Source organism: Hylobates moloch, unplaced genomic scaffold (assembly GCF_009828535.3).
Source record: "Hylobates moloch isolate HMO894 unplaced genomic scaffold, HMol_V3 SCAFFOLD_11, whole genome shotgun sequence".
Lineage (NCBI taxonomy): Eukaryota > Metazoa > Chordata > Mammalia > Primates > Hylobatidae > Hylobates > Hylobates moloch.
This window is the reverse complement of record NW_026652286.1, coordinates 14,714,905-14,737,306: the sequence shown is the minus strand read 5'-3', so window position 1 is coordinate 14,737,306 and position 22,402 is coordinate 14,714,905. Positions and strand designations below refer to the sequence as shown.

The following is a 22,402-nucleotide window of genomic DNA, read 5'->3' as shown; positions in this document are numbered from 1 at the left end:
TAAACCATGCATTTTCACAAAATTAAAATGTGAAGTAATTCTTCTCTTAAAATGTTTCCAGACACTCAAAATACTCTATGAAAAACTAAGTTAACATTTCTGTATTTTCATATACTCCCATTCATATTAGTTTGTAAGTAGGAATAAAAAGAAAAATGAGTTCTAAATAAATGACACAGGAGGCAATAAATTGACACATGACAAGTAAATAAAAGGCTAAAGCACTCCAATACCATTGAAACTGTTTTAATGTTGTTGCAACTCCAAAATGCAACAATCATCAGCTTGTAAAAGACCCAAATTTCAAAAATTCATTTTAATTACTCCTTTATACCTATTTTACAAAATAAAGGTAAGACACATTTAAATCCTCCTTGTCCTAATTGGCTATGTTCCTAACTTGTTTTCTATCACTACAGTGAATGCTGCAATTCCCATCAGATGCTGATATAAGAAAAAATAAAATAAAATAGTAACCTCTGCTTCAATGTACAGTTTCCAGAATCTGCCAGAACTGGGGAACTGGGCAACAAGGCGTTCATAAGTCTTCCGTGCTTTGTCTATAGGTTGATTCTAAAATTGAAAACCAATAAACAGCATTTACAATGTTAGGATTATGAAAATATTATTCACTGCAGAACCAAGTAGTGTGATTGGACCCATAGAGAAGGAAATGTAATCCTATATCACTAAACCTGTGCCTCTCGAATGAGAATGCTCCAAGCATCAAGGTCATATGGATTCTCTTCTAATTTCTTTTCCGCTTTCTTCACCTTCTCTGGGACATACTCAGCTGCCTGGGGAAAAAAAACAACAGTGAACTAAAGTTACTGTTTTAAAAATCTCATGCCTAACTTAATTCATGAACAATAAAGTCCTCAGATGCAATGTCACATTACAAAGCATAAAAATATCCTCTTATAAAAGAGAAGTGTGTTTTCTAGAACCTATGTGTACAATCATCCTTCCTTATCTGTGGGCTCCGCATCCTTAGATTCAACCAAGGGTGGATTGGAAATACTCAGAGGAAAAAAAAAGACAGCAGTGTCTATATTAAACATGTACTGCCTTTTTATTTATCATTATTTCCTAAACAACACAGTATAACAACTATTTACATGGCATTTGTATTATATGACGTTATTATAATCTAGATATGAGTTAAGTATTTGGGAGGACATATGTAAGCTATATGCAAATACATTATTTTATATAAGAGACACGAGCACACATGGACTCTGGTATCTAAGGGGGTGTCCTGGCAACAATCCCCCACAGATACTGAGGGATAATTGTATTTGTAATCAGAAGTAACTTGCATAAAGATAATAAAACCAAGTGATCAAGTATTTTTTACTCAAATAAACTTATTTTTGTATTAAATACTATAAAACAGCAGTTCTCAAACTTTACGGTCTCAGGACCCCTCTACACTCTTAAAATTTAAGAACCACAAAGAGCTGTTATGTGGGTTTTATCAATATTTACCATATTAGAAATTAAAACAAATTTAAATATTGATTGATTTACAAATAAAACTTTGTTTTTTCTTTATAAAAAATAACTTAAAATTCAGTAATAAGAATGTTGCTTTTTACTTATTTATAAATCCATTCAATGTTTGACTTTTTAAAAGGCAGCCGAATTTTCACATCTGCTTCTGCATTCAATCTGCTGCCCTATCAGATCATAAAGATGCTGAAAAATTCCACTGTATGCCCATGAGAGATTAGGAGTGAAAAAGGGCAAATAATGTCTTAGATTTATTATGAGACAGGCTGAACTCACAGATCCTCTGAAAGTCCTTAGGAACCCTTGGGGTTCCTGGACCAACTCTGAGAAACACTGCTGTTAAAGCATTCATCCTGCACCACAAAGAAAATGCATGAAATGACATGGAAATCTTATTTCGATGTAAAGAAATTTTAAAAACACAATTCACAATTGTATATACAATACAATGAAAACTATAAAAGAAATCTGCAATTAAAGAGATTTTTAAAATACATTCAAATGCTTAGACTGGTCATCCTTGGAAGATAAGTAGTAGAATTAGAGGCTGATTTTTTTTTCCCCTTTTCAATATTCCCCAAATCCTTTGGTAAGGTAGTTTTACTTTTATTATAGAAATTTAATCTAAAAAAAAAAAATGCCTAAAATAGTAGCCAGCACTTGAAGCAAAAATTAAAGTATTAATTCTCAAATTGTTGTTCAGAATACTACTGTGTACCACAAGAAGGGATGGTCAAATAAGCCAGATAAATGTTAATTTATACAGGCCAGGTGTGGTGGCTCACATCTACAATCCCAGCACTTTGGGAGGCCAAGACAGGCAGATTACTTGTGGCCAGAAGTTCAAGACCAGCCTGGCTAACATGGTGAAACCCTGTCTCTACTAAAAACAGAAAAATTAGCTGGGCGTGGTGGTGTGTGCCTGTAATCACTGCTACCTGGAAGGCTGAGGCACAAGAATTGCTTGAATCCAGGAGGCAGAGGTTACCGTGAGTGAGACTGCACCACTGCACTCCAGTCTGGGTGACAGAGCCACACAGCACTTGGGAAGCCGAGACGGGCAGATCACGAGGTCAGGAGATTGGGACCATCCTGGCTAACATGGTGAAACCCCATCTCTACTAAAAACACAAAAAATTAGCCAGGCATGGTGGTGGGCGCCTGTAGTCCCAGCTACTTGGGAGGCTGAGGCAGGAGAATGGCGTGAACCTGGGAGGCGGAGCTTACAGTTAGCTGAGATCGCACCACTGCACTCCAGCCTGGGTGTTCTTACAGTTAGCTGAGATCGCACCACTGCACTCCAGCCTGGGTGACAGAGACTACGTTCTCCAAAAAAAAAAAAAAAAAAAGTTAATTTATATTAAGTTTTGTTTTGCCTTTTTTCTAGGACATCCTGACATCTATAAATGGCAATACATATTGATAATATCCAAATATAAAGAGGGAAGCACTGCCCCTACCACTTTTCTTCCCCATCACTCCCCTCTTTTTTTTTTTAGTGGAATTAGTACATCATGGAACAATTCAGTCAAAACACCAGTTTGGAAAAGTTTAAAAAAAGTATCTGTTCAGATTTTTTTAATTACCTAGGAGAAATAAACTCTTTTCTTTGGAATAAATTAGCTTGCACCACTGGTAAGCATTTACTTATTTAGAAAAAAGACATGTTAACTACTGTAATTCAAAATTGAAATTAGGATGCTTTCCTAACATATAAGAACTTTATGAATAGCTTGCTCAAGGAACTAAAGCTGGTTTATAAGGGACTATTGGCTCTACCCATATATGAAACTACAGGCTCAGAAAGAACAGCAAATGGAAAATCAGCAAATAATAAAGGTGGCATGTTCAAATCAGAATGGTGAATTATTCAATAAATGGTTTCAGAAAAACTATATAATCATCTGTTAGAATAACTGTGAAGTCAATTTTATCAAAATAAAGTTGAATTCCTATTTATTCTTTCTGCCAAAATAAACTTGAGAAATCAAAGATTTAAATGTTAAAAACAAAAACACAAGACAGAAATAGAGCAGAATACAGTGAAATGTATTTCTGCATTGGAAAAACTCTTTGGAAGCCTTTTGGGAGGCCGAGGCAGGAGGATTCCTTGAGCTCAGTAGTTCTTCTGGACCAGCCTGGGCAACACGGCAGAATCCCGTCTCTACCCAAATACAAAAATTAGCCAGGCGTGTGACACACACCTGTAGTCCCACGTACTTGGGAAGCTGTGGTGGGAGGATCGCTTGAGCCCGGGAGGGATAAGTTGCAGTGAACTGAGATTGCTGCCACTGCACTCGGGCCTGGGTGACAGAGCCAGACCCTGTCTTTAAAAAAAAAAAAAAAGCCTTTAAAGCGTAAACTTACGTGGTAAGTTAAAATTTGCGCATGAGAAAAGTACCAAAATAAAAAAGACAAACGTAAAAAAAATCTCCAACACATGACAAAAATACTAAATGTATTAAAGTACAATCAATAAACCACCAGTGGTTCAAAAAGAAAATGCAGCCGGATGCAGAGGCTCACACCTGCAATCTCAGCACTTTGGGGTTGCGGGGCGGGCAGGAGGATTGCTTGAGCCCAGGAGTCTGAGACTAACCTTGGCAATATGGCGAATCCCCGTCTCTACAAAAAATACAAAGAATTAGTGGGGCATGGTGGCATGCGCCTATGGTCCCACCTACTTGGGAGGCTGAGGTGGCAGGATCACCTGAGCCCAGGAGGTTGGGCCATGATCGCACCACTGCACTCCAAACTGGGTGACAGGGTGAGACTCTGTGTCAAAAAAACATCTTTTTAATAAAAATTCAAAAATAAAAAAAAATGAGCAAAGCATATGAACAGTTTATAATTAACTTTTTAAAGACTCAAAAGAAATACAAATATTGGCCAGGCACGGTGGCTCATGCCTGTAATCCCAGCACTTTGGGAGGCCGAGGCAGGCAGATCACTAGGTCAGGAGAACAGAGACCATCCTGGCTAACACGGTGAAACCCCATCTCCACTAAAAAACACAAAAAATTAACTGGGCATGGTGGTGGGCGCCTGTAGTCCCAGCTACTCAGGAGGCTGAGGCAAGAGAATAGCATGAACCTGGGAGGCAGAGTTTGCAGTGAGCAGAGATGGCGCCACTGCACTCCAGCCTGCACAACAGAGCGAGACTCCGTCTCAAAAAAAAAAAAAAAGAAATGCAAATATAAACCAGAAAATAGAGATCCAACATTTTATAATTAAATTGCACTGGTGAGGGTAAGCAGAAAAAGATATTCTCATATTGTTAGCAACGGCAAGTAGAAACTGATCAATGTGGCCAGGGGCGATGGCTCACGCCTGTAATCCCAGCACTTTGGGAGGCTGAGGCGGGTGGATCACCTGAGGTCAGGAGTTCAAGACCAGCCCAACCAATATGGTGAAACCCCTGTCTCTACTAAAAATACAAAAATTAGCCGGTAGTGGTGGCGCACACCTGTAGTCCCAGCTACTCGGGAGGCTGAGACAGGAGAACTGCTTGAACCCAGGCGGCAGAGGTTGCAGTGAGCCAAGATCACACCACTGCACTCTACTCCAGCCTTGGCAACAGAGCAAGACTCCGTCTCAAAAAAAAAAAAAAAAAGAAACTGATCAATGTTTAATATAAATGTCTGATTCTGAATTCCACTTCTAGTAACACCCTACTGCACATGTACACATATATAATGAGTCAGCTACTAGACTATAGTTACATAAGACTGAAAATAAATTAAATAACTATGTATAGCCAGATGTGGTGGTGCATGTCTATAGTCCCAGCTACTCAAGAGGCTAAGGTGGAAAGATCGCTTGACCCCAGGAGTTCAAGGCTGCAGTGAGCTATAATCACACCACTGCACTCTACCCTAGGTAAGAGAACAAAATCCTGTCTCTATTTGTTAAAATTAAATAAATATATATATACACAAAAGGACCAATTAAATAAATTATGGAATTTGTAGTCACTTAAAAAAAGAAAAACAAGGCATGGCAGGTAGCCACATGGAAAATAAAAAGTGATGGTGAGCAGGGAGACATGCAAACAACATATACACTTACTCTGCCATATACCCTTCTGGTTTGTTTGAATTTTTCTTACTCATCTGAGAAATATTCACTCAGTGCCTAGTATGTGTCAGATATTGTAGCGGCCCTTGGGATACATAACAAAATAAAGAATTCTTTCAATGGGTTTACTTCTTGGAAAAAAAAAAAAATTAAAAGAAATTTTAGGCCAGGCATGGTAGCTCATGTGTGTAATCCCAGCACTTTGAGAGGCCAAGGCATGAGGACCGCTTGAGGCCAGAAGTTGAAGAGCAGCTGAGCAACACAGTGAGACCCTTGTCTCTACAAAAAATTTAAAAATTAGCCAGGCATGGTGGTGTGTGCCTGCAGCCCTAGCTACTAGGCAGGCTAAGGCAGGAAGACTGCTTAAGGCCAGAAGTTCAAGACCAGCCTGGGCAACACAGTGAGACTCTGTCTCTACTAAAACAAAACAAAACAAAAACAACTTAGCCAGGCGTGCTGGCAGGCACCTGTAGTCCTAGCTACCTGGGACGCTGAGGCAGGAAGATCTCTTGAGCCCAGGAGTTCAAGGTTGCAGCGAGCTAAGACTGCGCCACTGCACTCCAGCCTGGGTGACAGCGAGACACTGTCTCCAAAAAAAAAAGAAAGAAAGAGGCCAGGCTTGGTGGCTCACACCTGTAATCTCAGCACTTTGGGAGCCCGAGGTGGGCAGATCACAAGGTTAGGAGTTTGAGACCAGCCTGGCCAACATAGTAAAACCCCATCTCTACTAAAAATACAAAAATTAGCCGGGCATGGTGGTGCATGCCTGTAGTCCCAGATACTTGGGAGGCTGAGGCAAGAGAATCGCTTGAGACCAGGAGGCAGAGGCTGCAGTGGGCCGAGATCACGCCGCTGCACTCCAGCCTCAGCAACAGAGCGAGACTTAGTCTCAAAAAAAAAAAAAAAAAAAAGAAAAGAAATTTTATGTAAACTAGAATTTCAGTCCTCAGATACCGACTATAAAATGATAATGATTAACTAAGAAATAAAACTGATATGGGAACCAAAAAACAGTTCATCTATACTTGAACTGCTTTAGGTAATCAGTGATAACAAACACCCAAAACCACTCTGAATCATGGATTTGCTTTGGAAAAATGCCAGGGGATGGGGTAGACAAATAATCCTACAAGGTATGAATTGTCAATTTCTTTTAGCCTTTCAGTATCACTGAAGAATATCTGATATAATCTCAAATTTGTTACTAAAATATATGGTCGTTTTCCCCTTGGTATTAAGATTTGTGATTTTTGCCCTCTGAAAGAGTGAAAGGATTGTAGACAAGCAGAATCACTGCCAAGGTTTATTGCTATAATTGTTTTTACTCTTGTTATAAGGTCAATTTTGCATTTAGAGAGCTATTTAAATTACTTTAGTGTTCACAGGTATTCTGGAGCTCAAGACCCACTTGCTGAAATTAACCTACCAAATCAGGTTAGGTATACCATATAATCTGTAAAAGAGAGAAACTCAGAGTATAGAATCTGATATCCAACCAAGCATAATCACAATAAGACGTATACATGTCTCCTTAATACATCAAATAAGCCACCCCTTTAGTGATTCTCAATCCTGGCTCTGCATTAGAATTACCTAAGGGAAGGAGATTTTAAAAGATGTCCAAGCTTCACCCTCAATCAACTAAACCTGAATCTCTAGGAATGTACATACTATCAACATTTTTAAAAAACTTTTCAAGTAATTCTAACGTATAACAGTCCTAGTTGAAAACCATGGCTCATCGGGCGCAGTGGCTCACACCTGTAATCCCAGCATTTTGGGAGGCGAAGGCGGGTGGATCACTTCAGGTCAGGAGTTCAAGACCAGCCTGACCAACATGGTGACACCCTGTCTCTGCTAAAAATACAAAAATTAGCAGGGCGTGGTGGTATGTGCCTGTAGTCTCACACACTCAGGAGGCTGAGGTGGGAGAAACGCTTGAACCTGGGAGGCAGAGGTTGTAGTGAGCCGAGATTATGTCACTGTACTCCAGCCTGGGTGACAGAGTGAGACTCCGTCTCAAAAAAAAAAAACAAAAAAAAACAAAAAACTATGCTCTCTAGTTGGTGCCACAGAATCTTTCTGCAGTCTAGTGAAACCTATGAGCCTTTTCTCAGAATAATATTCTTAAATACATAAATTCTGAGGGATTTCCAAGGAAAAAGCGTTTGGGTATGTGTATTGTTGCTGTTGCTTTTTTTTTTTTTTTTTTTTTAAGAGACAGGTTCTCTCTACATTGCTGATCTAAAGCTCCTGGGCTCCAGTGATCCTCCTGCCTCAGCCTCCCACGTAGCTGGGACTACAGGCGTGTACCACCGCTCCTTGCTCAAAAGTTTTTTTTATAGTAATATATATTTAATACATCAAATAACAAGCTTTAGGGGCCAATTCACTACATGAGTGATGAGTGCTGCTGCTAACACTATCACCTCTGTAAATTCTGGCCTACATTAATAATAAAAGGGAATGCTCAATTTCAGTTAGCGATTAGTGAAAGTCTTTTCCCCCATCCAATTTCATAGAATCCCTAAAATGCTATCCAGATACCGGGAATTAGCAGAAGTATGTTACATCACTAAATGTTTTTTTCTGGCCTAGCTCCTCAGTAGTTAAATGTTCATAACACAATCTATACATAAAATTCTCAATCAACCACATTAATTAACAATGGATAACCAGAATGCTCAAGAGTATATCCTGCTAGTTATGGTCACATTTAATTCTCACAATAAAAAGCCTTTTAACATAACAGCTATGAACCAGTTGGGTAGCCAATGCTGAGAGTGTAGCATTTTTGTTTTCTGGCCTCGTTACCATAATGCTATTGGGCAAAGAAAAACTGAACAGTTTTGTAGTACCCAAAAGAAGAGAGACTGGGCCTCCATAAGGAATGAAGTTGTATTATTACCTGAATCTGTTGCCAGAGCAGGTCATTTTAAGAAAACAGGCTGGGCACAGTGGCTCCCAGTACTTTGGAAGGCCAAGGCGGGCGGATCACTCGAGGTCAGGAGTTCAAGACCAGCCTGGCCAAAATGGTGAAACCCCATCTCTACTAAAAATACAAAAATTGGCCAGGCATGGTGGCTCACGCCTGTAATCACGGCACTTTGGGAGGCCAAGGCAGGTGGATCACCTGAGGTCAGGAGTTCAAGACCAGCCTGGCCAACATGGTAAAACCCTGTCTCTACTAAAATACAAAAATTAGCTGGGCGTGGTGGTGCATGCCTGTAATCCCAGCTACGTGGGAGGCTGAGGCAGGAGAACTGCTTGAACCCAGGAGGCAAAGGTTGCAGTGAGCCAAGATCATGCCATTGCACTGCAGCCTGGGCGACAGAGCCAGACTCCATCTTGAAAACAAAACAAACAAACAACAACAAAAAACCCTGGGCCATGGTGGCAGGCCCCTGTAATCCCAGCTACTTGGGAGGCTGAGGCCAGAGAATTGCTTGAACCCACGAGGCGGAGGTTGCAGTGAGCCAAGATCATACCACTGCACTCCAGCCTGGGCAACAGACGGAGACTCTCTCAGACAAAAAAAAAAAAAAAAAAAAAAAGAAAAGAAAACAGGGCAAGTTTCCAATGCCCTTCTGTAACAAACTGCTGCTTAGTGTAGCAAGAACAGCTGTCCTGGCCGGGCGCGGTGGCTCACGCCTGTAATCCCAGCAATTTGGGAGGCCGAGGCGGGCAGATCATGAGGTCAGGAGATCGAGACCATCCTGGCTAACACAATGAAACCCCGTCTCTACTAAAAATATAAAAAAAAAAATTAGCCGGGCGAGGTGGCAGGCGCCTGTAGTCCCAGCTACTCGGGAGGCTGAGGCAGGAGAATGGCGTGAACCCCGGGGGGCAGAGCCTGCAGTGAGCCAAGATCGCGCCACTGCACTCCAGCCAGGGCAACGGCGAGACTCTGTCTCAAAAAAAAAAAAAAAAAAAAAACAGCTGTCCCATGCTTATGCATCCCAAAAACTTATTACTATAAAAAACTATCAAAATCCAGTTTTGCTTCTGAAATAATAATCTATAATCCCAATATCATTCTTCAGGCGATGTTAATGGGGAACAGGCGGGGACCCCAAATCAAAGGAGTAGAGCAAAAACTGGACTAGTTATCAAGGCATACATATTACCAAAGACTTAATTTTACCTTCTCTGTGAATAACACAACTATGTACAACTGGCTAAAAGAAAGAAGGTAGGGGGGCCAGGCACAGTGGCTCACGCCTATAATCCCAGCACTTTGGGAGGCTGAGGCAGGTGGATCACTTGAGGTCAGGAGTTGGAGACCAGCCTGGCAACACTGCAAAACCCCGTCTCTACAAAAAACACAAAAATTAGCTGGGTGTGGTGGCAGGTATCTGTAACTCCAGCTACTTGGGAGGATGAGGTGGGAGGATGGCTTGAGCCCAGGAGGTGCTGGTTGCAGTGAACCAAGATCACACCACTGCATTCCAGCCTGGGCAACAGAGCCAGACCCTGTCTCAAAAAAAAAAGGTTGAAAGTAGAATAAGCATATTATGTATTTAACCTTTTATAATTTCTTTTTTAGTACTGGCTTGAGACATGATTCACATACATACAATTCACCCATCTGAAGTGTGTAACTCAATAGTTTTTATTTATGAATATATTCAAGTTTACAGAACCATCACAAATTTAAAACATTTTATCACCTCAAGGAGAAATCTGTACCTGTTAGCAGTCACTCCCATTTCCCTCCAATCCCTAAGCCCTGGGCAACTACTAATCTACTTTGTCTCTAGGGACATGCCCATATTTAATGTAATCATACAATATGTGTTCTTTTTGTTTCTAGTTTTCTTTTTTCTTTGAGACAGGATCTCACTCTGTCACCCAGGCTCGAATGCAGTGGCACAATCACAGCCCACTGCAGCCTTAACCTCCTGAGCTCAATCAATCCTCCCACCTAGACCTCCCGATAATGGACTACAGGCATGTGCCACCATGCCCAGCTAAATTTTATAATTTATAGAGATGGGGTTTTGCCATATTGTCCAGGCTTGTCTTGAACTCCTGGGCTCAAGCAATCCACCTGCCTCGGCCTCTCAGTGTTGGGATTACCACCGTGAGCCACCATGACTGGCCTTGTTTTGGCTTTCAGTTAGCATGTTTTCAAAGTTCACGTTTTTGCATATATTAAGTACTTTTCTTTTGACAATATTCCATTATGTGCATATCCTACATTTATTTATGTATCAGCTGATGGACTTTGGATTGTTTCCAGTTTTGGCTATTATAAATAATGTTACTATGAACATTAGTGTATTAAGATTTCTTTGTGGAGTTCATTTTGTGTTTTCCTTTTTCTTGGATATATACCTAGAAATGGAATGGCTAAGTAATGTGGTAACTCTTATGTTTTACCTTCTGAAAAACTACCAGACTTTAAAGGGGCTGTACTATTTTACATTTCCAGTGTATAAGGGGTTCTAATTTCTCCATATCCTTACCAACATTTGATATTATCTTTTTTATTACAGCCATCCTTGTGGGTCTGAAGTGGTATCTCATTGTGGTTTTGATTTACATTTCTCTGATCGTTATCAAAGTAGAGCGTCTTTTCATTTTCCTATTGGCCATTTGTACATCTTCTTTGGAGAAATGTCTGTTCAAATATTTTGCCCATTTAAAAACTGGACTTATCAGGAGTTTGAGACCAGCGTGGCCAACATGGTGAAACCTTGTCTCTACTAAAAATACAAAAAATTAGCCAGGCATGGTGGCAGGCACCTGTAATCCCACCTACTCAGGAGGCTAAGGTGGGAGGATCCCTTGAGCCGGTGGGGAGGGGCAGAGGTTCCACTGAGCCAAGATTGTGCCACTGCACTCCAGCCTGGGTGACAGAGCGAGACTATGTCTTGAAAAAATAAGAATAAATAAAATAAAAACTGGACGTATTATTATTACTTTTTAGAGGTATAGTTTCGCTATGTTGCTCAGGTTGGACTTGAACTCCTTGGTTCAATCAATCCTCCTGCCTCAGCCTCCCAAATAGCTGGGACTACAGGCGTGCACCACCACACCTGGCTGGGTTTTTTCATTAATGAATTTTTACATGTTAGAGTTACAAATCCCTTATCAGACATGATTTACAAAAATTTTATCCTATTCTGTATGATGCCTTGCCACTTTCCATGTTTAACCATCTGTTATGTGAAGCTAACTAACTCAGAGAAATAGAACTTATGATCTTGGCTTCACAGACACGATGTAGTATTCCAACTATTCTCAAACATTTTGTAAAGGATTGCTTTACACTCTTAAAAACTGAGGAGCCCGGGCCGGGCGCGGTGACTCACACCTGTAATCTCAGCACTTTGGGAGGTCGAGGCGGGCGGATCACAAGGTCAGGAGTTCGAGACCAGCCAGGCCAATTTGGTGAAACGCTGTCTCTACTAAAAATACAAAAAATTAGCTGGGTGTGGTGGCACATACCTGTAGTCCTAGCTACTCGGGAGGCTGAGGCAGAAGAATCGCTTGAACCTGGGAGGCGGAGGTTGCAGTGAGCTGAGATCGCACTACTGCACTCCAGCCTGAGCGACAGAGTGAGACTCCGTCTCCAAAAAAAAAATAGTAACAATAATAATTGAGGAGCCCAAAGGGATTCTATCGTTACTTACATTAGAAATTAAAACAAAAAATTAAAGTATTTAATTCATTTAAAAATAATAAATTCTTTAAATATCAATATAAATATTTTACCAAAGGAAATTTTCCAAAATAAAAAAAAAAAAGTCAAAAGAATGGCACCATTTTACATTTTCATGATCTTTTAAATGTCTGGCTGAATAGAAGACATTATCTGCTCCTATCAATCTGTTACGATATATTGTTTTAGATGAAAAATATGAAAAAATTTCAGCCTCACAGTTACGTAGTTGGAAAAGGGAGGAAAGACCATTTTTAATAGCCTTTACATATAATTGTGGATAGGTGATGTGGCCTCTGGAAAGCCCTATGAGTTATGCTTTATTGAAACTCCTAACCACTTTCTTTCTATATGAGCTCATAACTTTTATTAGGAGGTTATTAATGGGAAGGTGGGATGTGAAGAGGTGACAGACACTATCATGTTAATGACTGAAATAATATAATTTAAGGCTGGGCACAGTGCGTCACACCTGTAATCCCAGCACTTTGGGAGGCTGAGGTGGGAGGAGTCCTTGAGGCCAGGAGGTTGAGGCTGTGGTGAGCTATGACCACGCCAATGCACTGCAGCCTGGACAAGCAAGACCTCGTCTCTAAAAAAAATAGTAATAATAACAATAATAATAATAATCTAATTTCTTCCATTTCGACCATGCAGGTAAAACACACACACACACACACAAAAGATAATTCTCTTTCTCCAAATAGCTACTTTCATGATAAATTAGAAGGGTGTTATACTAGGAGCCATATTGAAATTAAGTTAAAGTAGGGATCAGTTAAAGTGATAACACAGAAGTATGAATAGAGGGGGAGAAAGATGGTACATTGAAAGATTTAAGACAATGTAAGCTTTTTACTATGACCAACAGAAAAAGCAGAGTTGAGTCTCAACCCTGGTTTTATAATGAGTATTTCTCACTATTCAGGGTAATAACTAAATATATGGGGGTGGGGAGCAGGTGGGCAGGAAAAATCAGTAAAATACCATCCTCAAATATCTGCCATTTTTTCAGCCACTTATTTATCAAGAATGTATTTTAAAACAACCAGGTATCATCTAACTCTGTGGTCTGCAAGCTTTTATTCAAATAAAAACCACTGTGGTACCTGTTTCAAATGAAGATTCTCAGCCCCACTTAACAGTTAGGTTTGAAATCAGAGTCTACGTATCTATACTTTTATAAAGCACCTAATTATGACATAAATGGGCCATGGGCTCCACTTTAAGAAATATGTACCACCTCATCTATCTGTTCCACAAATGTTTTCCAAATGTCATGTTTCATTAAAAATAAAGTGGCAACAAACTTGTCATTCCAAGTGAATTTTTTGCTAAAATATTAAGAAAACTGAATATGCTATATATTTGAAGTCTTAAGTCTCTCTCTGTGGTTAACTTTTTTTTTGAAATTAAAAGTAGACCTGAGTAGCACTCTGTAAGACTTTCTTTTTTTTTTTTTTTTGAGACGGAGTCTCGCTCTGTCGCCTAGGTGGAGTGCAGTGGCTCTACCTTGGCTCACTGCAACCTCCGACTCCCGGGTTCAAGTGATTCTCCTGCCTCAGCCTCCCAAGTAGCTGGGATTACAGGTATGCACCACCACACTCAGCTAATTTTTGTATTTTTAGTAGAGACAGAGTTTCACCATGCTGGCCAGGTTGGTCTCAAACTCCTGACCAAGTGATCCACCAGCCTCAGCCTCCCAAAGTGCTGGGATTACAGACAGGCATGAGCCACGGTGCCCTGCTGAGACTTTCATAGAAGAGTAACCTAACTGATTCTACTCATATGCCCAGATAATAAAGGACTATATGTGACAGGTGTCACACTGAGACCGGATATTAGGACCAGATGTCAGCTTAGTTCTGTGTTCCTTTACCAATGCAACCAAACCCTACTTCATGTTTGTTGTGAATGAAACTGAACATGTATCCTACAATACAAAACTAATCCCTCCAAATCATCCATAGATTAAAAATCTAAACATACAAACAACTCAAAAACTTAAAAAAAAAAGATTTTGGGCCAGGCATGGTGGCTCACACCTGTAATCCCAGCGCTTTGGAAGGCCGAGGCGGGTGGATCACGAGGTCAGGAGATCAAGACCATCCTGGCTAACACGGTGAAACCCCATCTCTACTAAAATACAAAAAATTAGCCGGGAGTGAGGGCGTGGTGGCAGGCGCCTATAGTCCCAGCTACTAGGGAGGCTGAGGCAGGAGAATGGCGTGAACCCAGGAGGCAGAGCTTGCAGCCAGCCGTGATCGCGCCACTGCACTCCAGCCTGGGTGAAAGTGCGAGACTCTGTCTCGAAAAAATAAAAATAAAAAAATTAAAAATAAAAAAAAGATCTTGGCTTAACATACTGGTTCAAATAATTATATTTACCATTATCTGCTTAGTAAACTTGCATATTCATCCCCTAGGAAACAAATAGCTACAAAATATAAATTAAAATCTTAACCGTTTGGAACTTAAAAGACGAGACTTCTTTCAAATATGAATAATCCAGACTTAATACACTAAATAAACTAAGTCAAACATTAGAAAAACATTAATTAGGACACACAGCAGCTTTGCCCTTCTGATTTTATTCAATATTTACTATGTATCCTAAGTTGTCCATTAATCTAAATATAATTTAAACAACTGCCAATTCAAATCCCTTTTTTAGCCCAATTCTCACACCATTACCAACTGTCCAACAAAACAAAACAAAAAGACTCAAATTCACAGGTAGGTCCTATCTAAAGAGAAAGATTCAGAGGCATGGTAGATAAGCTTAAAATCACTGTCACCAAATCGAAGGTTTATTTAAAAAAAAAAAAGCTTAAAATCATGAATTGGTATGGGCAATTGTCCAATTAATAGGTAAAAACACCCAAATACAGATTTTGCCCTTCTGAAGGTCTATCTGGGATGTAAATGCCTACATTCCCTGAAATAACGTTGAAGGAATGCAATATCACCTAACACAGTAGCTTTCTGTTGTATCTCTAAGAAAAACCCAATTCTCATTCTTTAAGCACAGAGCAATTTCTCTTAGGAACAACTGTCCCCAAACAGAATATTTTATATGCTCCAGTTTCCTAAGAAATATCAACAACAAAGATCAAATCAACTTGCCTGCCCAAAACTGTTACACCAAACAAGCATCACTAAAAATAGGAGGGAGAGAAAACTAGGAAAGGCTGTTACAGAAAGATTTTGGAAAAAATAAATCCAAAAAAACACATTGTCCAACACACATAGTTGGCTCTTTCTCTGCCTCTTCTAACCCCTACACATACGCACCTTGACTAAAATTGGCGATACTGTTACTTCCAAACAGCTTAGGTACTAATGGTTACCTAATGAAATAAACCAGGTTTCAGGTTTCAACGCTGTGGGTGTTTCAACTTTTTCTTTCCTTATTAATAAGTACATAATAGGACACATACTCTTCATATTTTCTAAATCTTCCCAAAATTATTTTTCACTAAAAACAAGTATTTATGAACCTAAATGCTCCTTTGTTAAGAACTACCATCAATTAATTTGTGCTTCTTAGAGTCATGTAGCTTTTCCAAGCTGAGGATCATTTGGCTTGTATTTTAGGCCTTTCAAATTCTAGGATAGGTTATATATTGTTTAAAAGGTGAAATATGGCTGGACTCACACCTGTAATCCAACAGTTTGGAAGGCTGAGGCGGGAGGATCACTTAAGTCCAGGAGTTCAAGACCAGCCTGGGAAACACAGTGAGACCTCGTCTCTACCTAAATAGTAAATAAATAAAATTTTTTAAAAGATGCAAACTTAATCCATCCATTTACTGAATACCTTTAAGCATCAAAATATTATTTCTTAGGTCTTTAAGACATAAAGATGAATAACACCATCTCTTCAACTCAAGAAGCTCAAAACCCAATGGAAGATGTCTAAATAACAGCATATTAAATGCCGTAAGAGTAGTGCACAAGGTTAAATGGACCTAAGAATGAGATCAAAAGTTGACTCAAGCATTAAAAAAACAAACACCACGGGCTGGGCGCAGTGGCTCATGCCTGTAATCCCAGCACTTTGGGAGGCTGAGGCAGGCAGATCACTTGAGGTCAGGAGTTCAAGACCAGCCTGGTCAACATGGTGAAACCCCAATTCTACTAAAAATACAAAAAAATTAGCCGGGCATTGTGGCGTGTGCTTGTAATCCCAGCTACTCAAGAGGCTGAGGCAGGAGAATTGCTTGAACCTGGGAGGCGGAGGTTGCAGTGAGCCGAGATCATGCCACTGCACTCCAGCCTGGGCAACACAGCAAGACTCCATCTCAAAAAAACAAAAAACAAACACAAAAAAACAAAACCATGAAATAAATAATACAGCCATAATTCCACACAGAAATCATATGTTTGTTAGGGGGGTAAACCTATATGCAAATAGTTTTTTCACCATTAAACTGGCAAAAACAAGCAAGGAGCTTCAGAAGAGTATCCTTTAACACTATAAGGTAATTCCAATAGCTCTCTACAGGCAAAATTGAACTTCCTTACTAGAGTTGAAAAAAAAAAAATCACAGCAATAAACCTTTAGCAGTGATTTTGCTTGTCTGCAATAATTTCCCTCTGTTAGGGGGCACAAATCACAAATCTTAGCACCAAGAGAAAAATGACTATCCATATATTTTAGTAACAAATTTAAGATAGTATCAGGTTTATTCTACAAACTTGAACTTCAATGCTACTAGAAGGCTAAATCTACACCTGCATCTTGTGGGACTCTTTGTCCACCCCATCCCTTGGCATTTTTCCAAAGCAAATCCATGATTCAGTGGTTTTAATTTTTTTCTTATTATTCTTTAGTTTCATTGAGTTTATTTTTCTCATCCATGATTTCAGGTTATTTTGGATACTCTCTTTTCCTCCAGATTTTCAATACTGTCTTAAACATCAAGCAAGGTAGAGCTCATTCATATTTTCCATCAGTCACTCCTTAAGGTGTTATTTAATGGCTATTTTAGTTGAAGCTGAATACAGTATCTAGGATTTGCTTCGAAGTAATGGGGGTGAACGAAGCAAATGAAGTCATGGAGGAAACAAGATTAGCCATAAATTGAAGCTCTATGACAGGTACTTCATATATTATACTATTTTTCTTACATGTTTGAAAAGTATTATTAAAAAGTTAAAGAAAAGGCTATATGAAGATGACTTCCTTGTTGATAATCAGATGTCTAAATTGCCTTTCAGACTGAAGGAAAAGATGTAAGAGACACAGGCCGGGCGCGGTGGCTCACGCCTGTAATCCCAGCACTTTGGGAGGCCGAGGCGGGCGGATCACGAGGTCAGGAGATCGAGACCATCCTGGCTAACACAGTGAAACCCCGTCTCTACTAAAAATACAAAAAATTAGCCAGGTGAGATGGCGGGCGCCTGTAGTCCCAGCTACTCGGGAGGCTGAGGCAGGAGAATGGCGTGAACCCCGGGGGGCGGAGCCTGCAGTGAGCCGAGATCGCGCCACTGCACTCCAGCCTGGGCGACAGCGAGACTCTGTCTCAAAAAAAAAAAAAGATATAAGAGCCACCAAAAAGGTTTGGACAAGTTGAGAGTGCAAAAGAAAAATGGCTATCACTGATACTAACACACTAAGAGAAATCCATGAATCCATAGCGATACTTAATCTTTAGGAAGAAAAAAAAGTCTTTTTTTGCAGAAAGTATGAGCCAGTAAACAGACACAGACCAACAGAGTTGTGGGTTTTAAAAACAAAACGAAACCACCATTTGCTACTTCCAATGTAAGAGCTGATTTAGTCAAGATTTATCAATTGATAACTAGGTATAAGGTGATTTTAAAGAAAATGGTATCAACTCACAGATTAACTGCAAAGGGGAACATGACCCTTAACAATGAGAAGATCACCCTAAACCAAGTGATCAAACTTAACCATCCTAATAGAACCCAGCAGAAGTGCCTGCTAATGTAATGATATAATCTTAAGTATTCTATCCAAAAATACTTAACCCAAATATCAAGGCTGAGTATAGACCTAACTGTAAAGTTTTCAGGAAATACAGAAGATGAAAGGACAAGTTAAATGACATTATCAACCCCCAAACCAAAAGCAAGCAAGCAAACAAACAACAAAAAACAAATACACCCAGAAAAGCAGTGTTGTGTCCTTGACACTTCAAATAGACAACAGCCTCAGGGGAGAATGGTGAGACTACTTAAGAGACATAAGTAAATGATTCACTACGTAAATCTAGATTGATTCTGGTTAAAAAAAAAAAAATCACATTCTTGGGACAAGTGGGGAAATTTAAAGAAGGACTAGATTTTAGAAATATTATTTTCTTGGGTGGGGAAATGGTATGGTGGTTACGTAACAACATTTTGCTCTTATTTATAAGTGAATGCTGAAATACTTGGAGCTGCAATGTGTCAACATACTTTCAAATAAACATGCATGGACCAGGCTTAGTGCTCGTGCCTGTCTGTAATCTCAGCACTTGGGGACACTGAGGTGGGTGAATCGCTTGAGCCCAGGAGTTCGAGACCAGGCTGGGCAACATGGTGAATTCCTGTCTCTACAAAAAAAAAAAATACAAAAATTAGGCCAGGTACGGTGGCTCACGCCTGTAATTCCAGCACTTTGGAAGGCAGAGGCAGGCGGATCACTTGAGGTCAGGAATTCGAGACCAGCCTGGGCAACGTGGCGAAATCCCCGTCTCTACTTAAAATACAAAAATTAGCGGGGCATGGTGGCGGGCGCCTGTAATCCCAGCTACTCGGGTGGCTGAGGCAGGAGAATCGCTTGAACCGGGAGGCGAAGGCTGCAGTAAGGCGAAATCGCGCCACTGCACTCCAGTCTGGGTGACAGAGCAAGGCTCCATCTCAAAAAAAAAAAAAAATTAGCCGGGCATGGTGGCGCGCGCCTGTACTCCCAGCTACTCAGGAGGCTGAGGTGGCAGGATCACAGAGCGCAGGGAGGTCGAAGCTATGGTGAGCTGTGATGGCGTCACAGCACTCTAGTGTAAGTGATAAAGACCCTGTTCTCAATTTATCAGCATGGGGAGATAAAGCAAACATGGCAAGGCTTTCAACTGTTGATTCCACGTGAAGAGTTGTCCTACAGGTGTTCACTGCACTTTTCTTTCAACTTTTCTCTATGTTCTAAACTTTGCACAATAAAACCTTTGGGGGAAATTATTTTTCTATAAATTTTCACCACCATCTGTCCCATTGCAACACCACAGTTCTAAAACATTCAAGAGGTCATGGTAACATTTCCGTGTCTTTGTAATTTTAGATAAATTCTAAGAATTAACAATGAATTTCGGAAACTTTCAATGAAACCTCAGTTCATTAGTCCTTCACTTTCAGATGACAAATACTAGACCAGAAAGGGGGTAAACAGTTTTGATACAGTAATTTTAAGACTTTGCATGCTTGGGCATGCTAACACTATGTAAAATGTAAATAGTGCGAAGATTTCTGGACTGAAACCAGTCCTCGGGCAAACACAAAACAATTGAATCAAACTGCCGACATAATGAAATCTACAGTCTTACAGACTATGCAATAGAACGCTCCTATTTTGCCTCATCTCTGTCAACCTCCAATAACATCTTCCATGTTATAAGCTAGGGAACCTGAAAAATGAAAACCTAAGTGCATGTCGTTGCTATGGCAATGGGAAATTTCAGGAAATTGAGACTGCAGGCTACCTAGCCTCCATTTTAGAAACTGTATTTATCTAAACACACCAGGACTTAGATCGAAAACCACATTTAATGGCATCTTTCATAACTATTTAGCTTCCTCTTTCACACTAAAAGGTAAATACTATCCTACAAAATTCTAAATACAAAGAGCAAAAGAAACAAATCACACTGATCTAACCTAAAAGTGTGAATTTTTAAATATTTAGTTGTCACTCATATTTACGATTAAAACAGATGCTTTTATTTACAGTGGCCAAAACAGACTTCTCATTTTCAACTTATATATACCTGCAATGTTTATGTAGCTGGAAAAATGAAAATGAAATGTGACTAAAAGAAAAGGAAGAAAACGAAAGAAAGCCACAAAATTCCCAAAACCTCAGCATAACTTGCTTCTTTCTTCCCTCGCTCTCATTAAGTCTTAATTCTCCAGATTAGCTTTGTCTCAAATATTTCTCAAACTAGTAACCTATTTCTGGATACAGTATATTTGGCGGGGTAAAAGAAACACTGTAAAGTTTTTCTAAAACGGCGGGTGAGCCTTAAAATAATTCCTATCCACTCTAATACCAAAACGATATCAAAGGAAAGCATCCCATTTGGAGTAGTCCCATGAATCTAAATAGGACGAAGCAGCCTACTGCTATTGTCTAAATCAAGTATTTACTCGTATTCATGCCTAAGACAGAGAAGCAAAAAAAAAAATTAAATCTTAGATCTTGCTCCCCATTCCCACCACTCTTCTATATGCCCTGTCCCCCGGGTTCACTAGACCCAATTCCTTCCTCAGGCGAACATGTCTGGAGCAGTCGGAGGAACAGACGTGGAGAAGAGGTCGCCACGAGGCCCCACCACTCTCCTTCCTCACCTGCTCCGTGGCTCCGTCTCCTGACATGGCCTCAGCTGATTACAACGTGCGCACTGACCGTCGATGGGAAGCTAGAAAAGAAAAATTAAACTAAAAACCACCCCCAAATCAGTAAAGTTACCCCCTGCCCAGCTGAGCCAGACCGCCAACACCAATCGCCACCGCCCACTCAGATATGAATTAAAATGGCTGCGCCCCTGCCGGCCGAGGAGGGGGTGTGTGGCTTCCGCATTAACTTCCGGGGCAGTGGGCGGGGCTAATTTCGCGACTCTGGTTATTCCGAGCGTGCAGAAAGCAGCGAGATCCCGGGGCGGGCCCAATTCCTGGGCTGACGTCACTACCCTGGCCTGGAGAGGCTGTTGCTGAGCCGGCTCCAACCGGCTGGAAGGCGGGAAGCTGTTTTCGTCTGGAGGCTCGCGCGCTTTTTGGAATTCAGTTATCAAGCTTCAGAGCCTCGCTACTCACAGTTGAAGCCTGATTGCTAGTCAGCAATGCTAAGCGTTAAATGCCTCCTATATTTAGGGGATAAGGACTCCGTGGAGGTTTTCTCTGGTCCCAGCTCCTGCTTTTTACTTTTCTTGGGGGTGGGAGGGATAGATGAAGCCCCCATTAATTTTTACTGCCACCATCTACTCTTGTGCATAAAGCTTTGAAGTCTGTGAGACCTGGGTTTTCAGCTCAACATCTCAGCATGGTTCCTTGACTGCAAAGTAAGTATAAATGTTTGGAGCCCAGACTGCTTGGATTTTAACGAAGATAAGTAACTGGCAATTAAACTTCGTACCTCAGCTTTCTGGCCTATAGATGGGAATAATAATAGTACCTGCAACTGAAATAAATTTTACATAGAAAAGAGTTAGAACAGTACCTGGCATTAAGATTAAATGAGATTGACCGGGCGTGGTGGCCCATGCCTGTAATCCCAGCAGTTTGGGAGGCCAAAACGGATGGATTATTTAAAGTCAGGAGTTCTAGGCTGAGCGCGGTGGCGCACGCCTGTAATCGCAGCACTTTGGAAGGCCGAGGCGGGTGGATCACGAGGTCAGGAGATCGAGACCATCCTGGCTAACACAGTAAAACCCCGTCTCTACTAAAAATAAAAAATAAAAAAAAATTAGCCAGGCGTGGTGGCGGGCGCCTGTAGTCCCAGCTACTCGGGAGGCTGAGGCAGGAGAATGGCGTGAACCCGGGAGGTGGAGCTTGCAGTGAGCAGAGATCGTGCCACTGCACTCCAGCCTGGGCAACAGAGCGAGACTCCGTCTCAGAAAATAAATAAATAAAGTCAGGAATTCAGGACCAACCTGGCCAACTTGGTGAAATCTCGTCTCTAACAAAAATACAAAAAAAGTAGCCAGGCGTGGTGGTTTGTGCCTGTAGTCCCAGTTACTCGGGAAGCTGAAGCAGGAGAATCGCTTGAACCCGCGAGGCGGAGGTTGCAGTGAGCCGAGATTCCAGCGGCTACAGAGCGAGACTCCGTATCAAAAAAAAAAAAAGAAATTTAAATGGGATTAAATCTTCTCAAACTGCTCTTCCATTTAAGCGTCATCGTAAGATGTCTGCAAGCATTTTTCGCCTACG

At 40.7% G+C, this 22,402-nt stretch overlaps 1 protein-coding gene and 1 pseudogene across 1 annotated transcript in view; one reads left to right on the top strand and one right to left on the bottom strand.

The window, feature by feature from the left end:
- Positions 1-21,008, bottom strand: part of CSTF3 (cleavage stimulation factor subunit 3) — a 77,656-nt gene extending 56,648 nt beyond the window's left edge. Inside the window, exons 1-3 of the mRNA XM_032166314.2 lie at positions 20,825-21,008; positions 696-797; positions 478-573 (exon numbers count right to left, since the gene is read on the bottom strand). Coding sequence (XP_032022205.1) covers positions 478-573; positions 696-797; positions 20,825-20,851 — 225 coding nt within the window. The 5' untranslated portion in view covers positions 20,852-21,008. The remainder of the gene's footprint in view (positions 1-477; positions 574-695; positions 798-20,824) is intronic.
- Positions 21,009-21,296: 288 nt separating this feature from the next.
- Positions 21,297-22,402, top strand: part of LOC116477273 (small ribosomal subunit protein eS24-like) — a 72,402-nt pseudogene continuing 71,296 nt past the window's right edge.